Below are 12149 nucleotides of genomic sequence, written 5' to 3'. Positions count from 1 at the left end.
ATATGTGGACACTGTTTCTGCTTATTACAAGCATGTGACTAGTTATCATTCTCGTCTCATCATGCTGGTTTCTCCTCTAAAACATGGAGGATTTGACCCTTTCACTTTAGGGAAGCTAACAGGTGTTTGTTCAGTCTCTTGTCATCTCAAGACTTGTCTACAGCAGCTTGCTCCTGGCTGATCTTCCTATGCAAGCTGTCAGGACCTTGCAATTTATTGTAAATGCAACAGCATAGCTTTTAATTCTAAGTTCAATCATGTCACTGTTGCAATCTCTTCACTGGCTTTCTGGAGTTTCCCACATCAAATTTAAAACCTACAATACCTGGTGATGCTACAACCATCCGTGGCCGAGAGTCCAAGAGAGCACAATTGGCCTCGCTCTCTGGGTGGGTAGGATGGCTGCCCTTCGACCCCCATCACTCAGCACGATGCTGGTCAGTGCAGGGATCTATTAGCTGACGTAACACATCTGATGGTTGGCGCTTTCCTCCGAGCGCATTCGGCTGTCCAATGGCGTTGCGTTAGCGGCAGTTCAAAAAGATGCGGTGCCTCTTCACAGGTCTCGGAAGAAGCCTCTGCTAACCTTTGCCCTCCTAGCACTGGTGGTATTGTGTGATTGCGGGAGATTAACTACTGGGTGAAATTGGGTACGACTAAACTGGGAAGAAAATTGGGGGTGGGGATTAAAACCTTGATGTTTGCCCACAAAAATGGACCAGCCCCTCCCTGGCAGTGGTCCATATCTCATGCCCTTCAAGCTTCAAGTATAGTTTGACTACATCCACCATCCTTCAAGACACATGGAAGACAAGCACAAAGACTCTTCTCTGTCCTGGCACCTAGATGGTGGAACGCCCTCACCATCTTCAAACTTCAGCTGAAGACCCATCTCTTTTTGAAGCATTCAGATGAACACTACTCTAGCGTTCATTGCACTTTTACTGTCTTATTTCTGTGTTTTGTATCACTCTTTCTAGGTATCGGCACTGACTCTTGTTTCTGGCCGTGTTTTAGCTAAAGGGTTGTTTGGACACTTATTAGCAAGGGTACATTCTCTGAGTGGACAAGAAAGCACTTTTCTAAGTTGCTCTGGATAAGAGCATCTGCTAAATAAATGGTCATGGGAATTTTTGGGTTGTCCCTTGCTGCACATCATTTGATTGGCAACTTTCTTAAGGGCTTACAGCACCTGCTCCTTTTGCACTCGCCTAGATGTCGACATGGGATTTGCATTGGCTGTCCATGAGTCTTTGGTTTCTTGCTGTCAGTTGCCTCCTGTGAACCTGCAGTGCTGGTAGTTTTCTCTGGATGGCTGCAGTGTTACACTGTGGCCCAATCCATTGTTCCTTTATAAGGTCTTAGCCCCTTATCTTGTGAATCTGCACATTGAGCTGACCTCCTTCACCAAGGCTTGTGGCTCACTGTTGTGACTACTTTGGCCTTTGCAGTATTATGTGGACATCCCTGCTGGCTTTCATCAGGCAGACCAGTTGTTGGTCTTCTTTGGAGAAAATAATTATGGGGCTTCTCTGTCAGAACCGAGGGGTGGTGGAGGTAATCTCTACAGCCTGCAGGTCCATCCAATAGCCAATATTTGCGTCTTGCCACTGCCTGGAGAGAACCCACATCCTGGCTAGTGATGAAGAGTGTTTCGCTGGCAGTCTGTATAGGTACTAGTTCAACCTCTGGCATTCTTCTGGTTCAGCAGCATCGCCATGCTTGAGCTCGGTGGTGCTACCTGGGGCTAACTCAGCTTCACCCTTGGCGAGTCCCATTCCTCATAACGTGGTTCGTATTCACACACTGTGCCTCATGCTGCCTCTGGCAGGTAGAAGAACTGAAATAGAGCAGGGGTTACAAATATAACGGTGGTTACATTCATAACGCTCTTGTGTATTTGCTCTTGGCTTTTGTTAATGGGCCTGGTTTAATGCCCTAACTCTTCACACACTCATCTCTCAGCACGGCTGTCTCCACGGCAACATGGTTCGAGTAGACTGTGCCAATCAATCCCAGATGCCTGTGTGTCACTCCCTCCCCCCAACGTAGAATGTATGGGTGGACCTTCTCTTTCTCTCTCTTTCTCACACGCCACACGCTACTCAAACAGGGTAGTGATTTAGCACACCTCGAACACCAGCCGTCTGTTTGACTGAGCAGGTCTAGTGCAGGGTACCCGGTGGAAATGCCACCATAAAAAATGAGTCCTTTGTGTTATGAGCTATTCACTGGCTTCAATATGCAACCAACACCTTAATGTGTGTGTGTTAATGAACGAGGGGGGAAAAGAGGGAATTGCTTTGGGTACTTTGTTTTTATAATTACACCATTATGTTTAGTGTGAATGTGTGTGTGTGTGTGTGTGTGTTTGTGTGTGTGTGCGCGCTCTTTTGTGTTATGTTTAATGACCTGTATCACAGATACGGTTAATTATACCATCTTGACAAGACACCCCACATTATAACAGCACATAACATTAATCTAACATTCATTTACTCTACAGCTAATGTTCATCTAACATCCATCTAACACCTGTCATGTCTCTCATTCCAGCTCACCTGCGACTGTGGTCTGCTTCTCACAGCGGATTTCATAATAACAACAATTACTTTTATTCGCTTTTATTACAACTGAAAGTGCAGTACAAGTGGAATCTATTTAAGCATTATAAGACAAAGCAGTAACAAACATGCAATCATTAAATCATTAAAAGCAAAGAATTCTATAAAAGAACAATTGCTGGTAAAATCTAAGGTCTGTTGTTTGGTACAAGCTTTATTAACATAACTTCTTAAGCTTTCATTAATGCACTGTAATGCAGATGTGGGTTTTAATGAGCAGGTAATTAGGCCTCTCATTAAAGTGTTGCTTTCTTATATGTAAATGGGGTTGCTCTGGAAATTAGCAGGTGATGTTTGATATGTTTATAAAGTTAAAGTAGTGTTGAGGGCGGATGCTACTCATCTAGAATAATGTTAGAAGTGCAGGGCTACCGGTGGGGGGGGCAACCATCTAACCATTGGGGGATTGAGAAGTCAGTTCCCGGCGATGCCACAGCTATCTTTGGCAAGTAGTTTAAGAGAGCAGATCACTCTGGGTGGGTAGGACGGCCCTCCCTCTCCTCCCATCACTTAGCACAGTGCTAGCCCACGCAGACATCTGTTAGTTGATGAAACAGAATTGGCAGTTAGTGTTCTCCTACAAGCATGCTGAGCTGTGTTAGCAGCAGTTTGAAAAGATGTGGTGGTGCTTCGCTTGTCTTGGAGGCAAGTGCTAGTCTTCACCCTCCTAGCTCAGTAGCATTTTGTGATAGGGGGAGACCTAGCTAGTGAATTGGCCATGACTAAATTGGGGAAAACTGGGAAAAAATGCAGTAATTCTAAATAAGTAGAGTTTTATATGGTAAAGTTGGTCTAAGAAGTGGGTCTACAAAATGTTGGGTAAGTAAACAGACTGATACACCAGCATCTCTTATCATGAGGGACTGTTGGTTGGGACTTTGTGTGTATCATTGGGTGCATATATGTTGGTGTGTAGATGGCTTTTGTACATCTTTGTGTATTAGTGGGTGAGTCACAGTAGTATGTGTGTACACTGAATTGTCAGTTTATTACCTACCTTGTATCTACAGTCATTGGCCATTTAATCAGAAAAACCTACCACACTGGCGCACTTTGTAGGTTTAGAGTTACTGACCGCAGCTCATCTGTTCTTCCACAATTCATCAGCCCCTTTACCCCGTCAATCAGTGGAAAGGGACCACCCAAAGGACCACTGCTGACCAGATATTACTTAGGTGGTGGGCTGAGGTCTTTACACACCTCAGTGACACTGCTGGTTTGAGAATAGTAAGCCAAAGAAAAATGTCTAGCCAACAGAAAACTGACAGCAAACGAATGGCTAAAGCATGACTAAGCTCACAAATACGCAAATGGAAAAAGTTGTAGTCTCTTACCAGTAAGGTGCACAGGTAAGGTGGGGAATCATGGTTCCTTTCCACTGATGGATGGGGTAGAGGGGCAAATAAATTGTGTAGCAATAGACTTAGTCAATTACTGTGAACTTACAAAAGTGTTTCTAATAAAATGGCCAGTAAGTGTAGCTACGAGGTAAGTCATTGTGTATCAGTGGGGCTGCCTGTATTGGTGGGCTGGTGCTTGTGTGTCAGTGGGAGTCAGATGTCTGTGTGTTTGGTATGTGGGTGGGTGGTTGGGTATCTGTGTGTGTTGGTGAGTAGCTAAGCTTGTGTGTGGGTGGAGTGGGTGTGTGCGTGTCCGGGGGAAGTGGTTAGATATTTCTGTATGTTTTTCAGTGGTTGGGTTAGTGTGTGTGCATGTGTGGTTTGAGTGAACTTTGCATGTGCTTTTGTTCAGAATGTGCATGCATGCTAAATATGCTGTGTGTGCAAACCTGTCATGTTACACATCACATACAATTGTGTGCAAAAATCAGAGACTACTTTGTATTTTATTTCTAGTCAAAAAACAAAACATATTTAACAGAAAATCTGATATCAAAAATTTCAGTATTTAGTGTGTCCACATTTTGCCTTTATTACAGCTAACATTCTTTTCAGGAGACTTGCTTTCAGTTTTTCATAGAAATCTGCAGGGATTTTTTCCACAGCTCCAAAGTTCAGTCTTAGAAGTTGGTTTTCTGTGTTTTTTGCCTCTCATGATCCAAGTAATCCCAAACACATTGTCATGTTGAGGTCTGGACTCTGGGGTGGTCAGTCCATTGTTCTAAAAACACCAGCAGCTCCTTTTTTGTCTAATTTCTTTTCTCAGTAAAGGCTTCTTGACAGCTGCACATCCTTTCAGACTCATAGTATTGAGTTGTTGTCTCACAGTGGAAGGATGAACAGAAACACCTGTGGATTTTTCAGATCTGAAGAAAGAGTGGAGCTTGATTTTCTCCTCTCTCTCAAAGATGAAAGCTTTAAGTTCTGTTTATCTGATGGTGAGAGTTTTGGGTGGTCTACCTGGCCTTGAATGCTTGATAGGAGCCCTTTTTTCTCCGTATCTTGTAGTAATTTTGCGAACTCTAGTTTTAGAAAGTCTTGTTTTTTTAATGTATTTTCCTTTAACGTTCCTCATCCTTATTACATCTAATGTCCTGAGAAATATTATCATCATCATCACTTTTATTTATATAGTGTCTTTTCCATGCTCTATATCTACTGAACAATGAATAACTTGTACTTGTATCTGTTCTGTGATTAAAGAAATAAAGGGTGGTCTCTGGCTTTTACACAGGACTGTATGTGTGTTATGTGTAGACATTGTCTGTGGCTTTTAAGATGTGTCTCTTCAATTCGGTGTGTGTGTGTGTGTATATTCAGACCAGCGGTGGAACACACTCTCAGTCCGGTCGTCACTCTGTGTCAGTGGAGGTGCAGCTGCAGAGACAGAGACAGGAAGAGAGAGACAGCTTCGCACAGGCACAGAGACAGTACAGCTCTCTGCCACGGTAAGAGTGTGTATGTGTGTATATACGTGTGTGTGTGCTGGTTGACTGTATGTGCCGAACAGAGAGAAAATCAATACACCTCATTTTTGTTCTGCACTGCTGCAGTCCCAATTCCAGGAGCTCTACTTGTTTTCCCATTGCTATACAATACACATACACAGTACAGTACACATGATATAGTAGAAATATACCATCACACACTCAAACACATTCTCACAATACATGCTGCCTATCACAATATTTAGTTCTACTGATATTTGCAAACAAGTCAGAACAAACAAAATTCACCAGCATATCAGGAGCAGCACATTGTACAAGCCTATGAAAAACTGAATAGTCTTTTGTATTATATTATTGTTTTTCAATGTTGCCGAAAATGGATTTCAAGAGGGGGCTGGAGATAAAATCGAGTTATTTGTAAAAATAAAATACAGAAGGAATGCACAATCCATCATATTGGTTTGCAGGGTTGGGAATGTAACGGAATATTCAGAACATGCGTTCAGGATACAGAAATGCTTTTGCAATACTTACCCAAAAAAAAAAAAACAATATTAAAAAGAAACACCACCAGTGCTTGTTTATTAACTGTTTTCAAATCATCACACAGCATGTAGCAAACACACTCATTAGACTTTAAAGAGGAACTCAACAAACGGCTTCCTGCTAAAGCCTGAGTAGACGGATAAATCACTGTGATGAGTCCAGTCATTAATCTCAGCGTTATTAAGCTCTTTTGATTGAACTGATCAGTCTTCTCAGGAGTGGACATACTCATAAGTTGAGTGTTGATGCTGTCCTGGACTCATGAGTGTTTCGTTACATGAGTTTACACACATCTTTAACTAAATTGCATAGCTGGCATTTATAATATGATTTGCAATATTTGGGTGTGAGTTTAAATGTGTAAATGAGGGAAAAGCCTTCAAAAAGCCCAGCTAAATCAAAGTAAACAGAATTTTTTATCCATTTTTTGTGATATATCTTATAATGAGATGAAAGACTATTCTCACTTTTAACACAAATAACTTTTATATGATTTATTTAAAATCTTGAAATAAAGAACAGAGGAGATGAAGGCCTGAACTGAGATTAAAGGGAACAATCAGTAGAGCTGTATTATGAATTTATCCTGAAAATGTTACTTTATGTATTGTAACACAAAGCATTTAGCACAGGAAATTCAGTGTTCAGCCCTCACTAGTATTCTGCTGAACTCTGCTGATTTGGTACTAGCAGCAATACTAATCTTATTAAACAGAACATCCAGTAGCCTACTTTGTCACACATATTATTTCTTTTCTTATTCACACATAATGTTTCTTACGTTACGTATTTACAGTATTGCTTTTTGTTTGTGATGTGTAGGGGGCTCTCGTGTCTTAGCCCTGTCATCAAGAGGTCGCAAGTTTGATCAGTTCAATTCAAGATTTATTTATATAGAGCTTTTCACAAAGAGCATCATCATGAAGCAGCTTTACAGAGAACCCAAGCCCTAGACGAGCAAGCCAAGGGTGACAGTGGCAAGAAAAAAACTCCATAAGATGAAGAAATTTTGAAAGGAGCCAAGACTCAAAAGAGGAACCCATCCTCCTCTGGCTGACACCAGATAGCAAAACAATATGGAGTGATATAAACAAAGAGTAAGATGTGACAATGAATATGCAATAGTGACTATAGAAAAAAGAACTAAGCCTGTGAATGGATAGAAGTATAGAGATTAACCAGTGACAACCAATGACTGCTGCTAGACACCTGTCAGAGTCACAAATATGAAATAGATCTGTGAAAACCATATCAGCACATCACAATAAAAATAAGAATTGAATCCATGAAAGCCAGTGACTGCTGTTAGAAGCCTGTCATCCCCAGCAGTGCCACAATCTCATTACTTAGCACGTTGCTCTCCAACATGGGCATCTGTTTGAAAAATTGGAATTTAGCATTCTCCAAGTGTGTAGAGCTGTCCAAGATGATGTATTAGCAGCAGTTTGAAAAGACGCATCGGTCTTTTCAGTGTCTCAGAGGAAGCACATGCTAACGTTCACCCTCCCAGCTTAGCGGCATTGCGTGATGGGGAAAACCTAGCCAGCGGGCGGAATTGACCATGACTAAATTGGGTCAAAAAAAAAAAAAGAACAAAAAGTGATGTCATAAAGTGATGATGCCTGGCCACAGCTGTCAGAATTCTATCAGTTGCATTCTGATTGGCTGACCCAGTGCAGCACTTTTATCATTCAGATGTGAAACAAAGTCTTGTTTTTACAGTTAAATTCTAATCAGCAAAAGACAACAGTTGCCTGCACTGGACATTGTGATGAAAAATAAGCATGTTAGAGCAAAATATATCTGTGGGATTTTCATAATTACTACACCCTACATGACGCCCTTAAACAGCGGGCTGTGAATGTTTATTTTGTATGTCAGTCTAACAGCCTTCTGACGAGGTAGGCGGTTTTTGGGCATGTTAAGCAGTGAAGAGCACCAGACTCTCTGCCAATAGGCTAAAGCAGGGCAGGTGATTAATTAAATTTTATTTTCAGTAACGATTATGGCTTCCAAACCACGATTATCACGATAAAACTATTATTGTGCCCCATTCCATTTTGCGATGATGCTTTCGTTTTGTCTTGTGTTATAAATCCAGCGCAGTGGTGCGCTTTCACCCCTCCCTAAAAGCCCAAACACATTAAATTTATTTTGCTCTAATTTATTTTTAGTTATTATTTTTGTATATGTTTAGTAGTTTTCAATAGGTTTTTGAAGTGCATTACAACATAGCTGATCATATTTATTTTGATCTTATTCATGTTTATTTAGTATTATTTTTGCATTATATATTTAAATGTATATATTTATGTTATTTATTTATTTATTCATTCAGTTAAGTTATATTTAAAGATCAGGGAAATAAATCATTAAAGACATTTTTTTTCAGTACGTGCATGATATTTCCAAAATCAATGCGTAATCGTGTTAAATAATCACAGTATCACGATCTCAGTACTGGCCAAATTAGCCATGATTATGAATTTTGCCATAATCGAGCAGCCCTAGGCTGAAGTCTGGCTTGTAAGCCCACCTTACACAAGATAGAATGATCCCAAACAATTCCACAAAGAGAGCTATGCAGATGTTAAAGTGACAAAGAAAAAAATACCACTGGTATCGAATCAGTACTCCATATTTGCCAGTTTTCAAAATCAGTATTAGAGATAAAAAGTGTAATCAGTTTCTGTCTCTAAGAATAAGACTGTGGGATAATCAGCTACTATGCAGTTTATCCAGGTATCGTACACTAATGTAGTTTACAGGTTATAAATCTGTCCTGAGTGTTCTAGAAGTTCTGACCATACCTATGATATTCATTCCCTCCCTCTCTCTCTCACTCTCTCTCTCTCAGCCACCCTCGGAAAACTCCCAGTGTGTGTGAGGACCCATGGGAGAAAGCTCATCCTTCCAGAGACGCTTTCCAGTCAGCTAAAGACAGTGGACGCTACTCCAGCTATCAGGGGTCCCGCACCGCACCCCGTCCTGCCTGGAGAAACGGAATCCCCACCTCACCGGTGAGTGGTGGCTACAACGCTCGCGTGCTATTGGAGGCCCAGGAGCTGCTGCGGCAGGAACAAAAGCGCCGCGAGCAGGAGGTGAGAGGAAAAGCCTTGAGGGAGGACTATGAATCCCAGGATTCAAAGGGGCCGTACAGACAGGACGTCCCACCTTCGCCGTCTCAGCTGGCCAAACTCAATACGCACCGCGTACACACACCAGAGAAAGCACGACTTTTCCACTCATGAGGACGAGAAATAGGAACATGAAGGAGGGATGAACCTTTTTCTCCTCTTCATCTTTTTTTCTGTAAGAGGAAGCCAGAGAGAGATGAAGGAAGAACCTGAGGAAGCGGAACCATTTCCTCTTATTAGTCCTTTCTTACGCAGCTACACTCTTAAAAATAAAGGTGCCAAAAAGGGTTCTTTGGAGTGAAGCCATAGAAGAACTACTTTTGGTTCCCTATAGACTTTTTCAATGGATGGTTCTTCAGAAAACCGTTTTCTAAACAAGATGTACGAGAGTTAAGAACTTTGGCTTTTATTATAGGCTTTTCCGAACCAAGAACCCCCTTAGTAGCCTTTATTTCTAAAGTGTAAGGCATGTCTGCCTGACCTACACAATGTCAGCTGGACCCTAGTGCATAGCAGTAAATCCACACCACTATCCCTGCCCGCTACTGAGTGCCTTCTGATCGTAAGGTCGTTGTACCCCGCCTTAGTCCAGCTCATTCGTCCAGACTGTTGATGGACAGTCTCCATTCTTGTGTTCTGACAATCAGATGGAACAAGACCCACTTCCCTGGGCCTTTTCTGTAGAAGTGCAACTGTCAATCACATGTAGTGCTGACCATGTGGTACTGTTACTGTCGTCAGAATGTGATATTGTGTGTTTCTCATTTTTATATGATCTGTGGCCGCTGCAGGTACTTATTAGGTCAAAAATATATTTTTGTATTATATATGACGTCGCTGTCGTACAGAAAGCTTGCAGCTCCGAAACTTAACTTAGTTCTTAACATCTGTCACTCTTACTTAAACCTGAAAGGCTGGCTTCTCCATATTTCTGTTGGTCCATTTGTTGTGAAATGATCATACTATGAAAAGAGCAGTTGGCATATTCATATCCTCTTATGACAGTGACAGTAAATATACACCACACAAAGGGGTGTCATTCTCCATCCTGGAAGGCCACAGCACTGGACAGTTTATTTTTTCCCTGGTCTCATTATAGCTCTGCCAAAGTCACAGTTTAGTGACGAGAATAATGTACTGCAGTGGCAAGAATGGAACAGCGTATGAACGACAGCCATTTAGCTTTCTAAAATCTGAAAATATCACAAATTTTTTCACCCAATGGCCAAGCAGACCTCAGTTCAGTGGAGCAGGTCTATTTATTTACACCAGTGAATGTGAGTCTTCACATTTAGAAGAAAGGCAAAAGATGAGAGCCAACAGGATGGATTTACCAAGGTGTCTTTCCCACTAATGATAGGAGGGGCTCCCAGCAAATCAGTGTAGGAGGAAATGGTCTGAGATTCTGGAATCCAAAATCGTTTTCCTTCAGTTGATACAGTCCTTTCCAGAGCTGAACCAGATATATTAGACTGCATTCACAAAGGCATGTTAGTATCCGTTAAGAAGAAAAATATGGAAAAAACAAAGTTGATGCTGTTCTTCACAGAAGCAAGCAAAAGAGATGTGTGAGCACACACAATAAACCAGTCCAGGAAGCAGACTGGACTTATCTCTGAGCTCCACCTTGGTAACGACCATTTTCAGCAGAATTGTCCCTTATTAGCTGACGCGAGATTACGTCATTAACAGTATGTTCCAGCGGACAGCGGAGAGTTATTGCCTAAGCTGGAATCTGTTGTCCATTCACACATTGATCATTGAAATCAGTGCCATTGAAGGCAATATTAGAGCAGCTTAGCTGCTTGGCTAAGTGCTGTTGCACACTGCTTCCAAGTTAGAATTAGTTTTGAGATTTTAAGGAAAAGACATTGTCAAAACTTCTATGCTTTTTTCCAGCTACCATAACCCAAAGTTGATAATCATCATCAGTGTAGTTTCCCCGGGGACAGGACAGATATGATGTTTCAATATCCGGTTCTTGTCCCCACCCCCCGCCACCCTGGCTTTAGTCAGAGAAAAATTGCTGGTCAGCTGACAATGTAGATGATAAAATGGAATGATGAATAAAAATCCATCCAAAGTAGAACCCATCATTGATATATGGATCTGTGAGCTACATCCATTTCCATAGTTGTGCTGCTCCTGTTTCGGTGGTTACTCTGCTTCATTTCCATGGTTATGCTACCTTCATTTTTGTCGTTACGCTACCCCCTCCCCCATATTCATGCTTATGCTACTCTGTTTTCATAGTTATGTTAGCTCCATTTCCATAGTTACACTAGCCACAGTTTTGTGGTTGCTCCATTTCCAGTGGTGGAAAGACTACTGAAAATCCCTACTTAATTAAAAGTACTGTTACTGTAGTGATCATTTACTTGAGTACAGTCAAAAGTATTAATAAAGGAAATTACTCAATTAAGTATGCTAGCCACAGTTCTGTGTTCTACACCCTGGAGAAGCACTATTAGAGCAGGGAAAACGCTAAACTGTGCAGTCCCCCCCTCTCTGAAAAAGAGTGTTTCTTGCTGTTGCTAAGCTAAATATCTGAAGGGTTTGTATTCACCGTGTGGATAAAGAGGACTTGGCAGGGTCAGTGCTGTAGTAACTGTTCGATTCTTTCGAGCGCTGGATTTGAAGTGTGTGCTGAGTGTAGTGAGAGTCAGGGTGGTGTTTAAGAGAAAAGGCTCAGTGTTCTGAAAGCAGCAGCTTATTAATTGATGCCTCTCATGAAATTTTCAGCGCCGTCTCACTCACACAGACACAGTGTGTGTGATCTCAGACCCAGCACTCTTCTGTCTGCCAGGTGTGTGTGTGTGTGTGTGTGTGTGTGTGTGTGTGTGTGTGTGTGTGTGTGTGTGTGTGAGTGTGTGTGAGAGCATCTGCATACATGTTGTGCCCTACTGCACCAGATGATCCACACTGAATTTTTCATCATGCTAGTCCTGTGACAAGAGGCCACCATGGTGTGAGCGTTCAGACACAAAGACACTG

At 41.7% G+C, this 12149-nt stretch overlaps 1 protein-coding gene across 2 annotated transcripts in view; it reads left to right on the top strand.

The window, feature by feature from the left end:
- The window catches only part of pard3ab (par-3 family cell polarity regulator alpha, b), a 193104-nt gene extending 181422 nt beyond the window's left edge, over positions 1-11682 (top strand). For both annotated transcript variants that reach the window (XM_036555749.1, XM_036555748.1), the window contains 2 exons: positions 5345-5472; positions 8876-11682. In XM_036555749.1, the coding sequence (XP_036411642.1) occupies positions 5345-5472; positions 8876-9269 (522 nt within the window). In that variant the 3' untranslated portion in view covers positions 9270-11682. The remainder of the gene's footprint in view (positions 1-5344; positions 5473-8875) is intronic.
- The last annotated feature ends 467 nt before the right edge of the window (positions 11683-12149 follow it).

Source organism: Colossoma macropomum, unplaced genomic scaffold (genome assembly GCF_904425465.1).
Source record: "Colossoma macropomum unplaced genomic scaffold, Colossoma_macropomum, whole genome shotgun sequence".
Taxonomy (NCBI): Eukaryota; Metazoa; Chordata; class Actinopteri; order Characiformes; family Serrasalmidae; genus Colossoma; species Colossoma macropomum.
The sequence above is the reverse complement of the archived record's forward strand: the minus strand, read 5'-3'. Positions and strand labels throughout refer to the sequence as shown.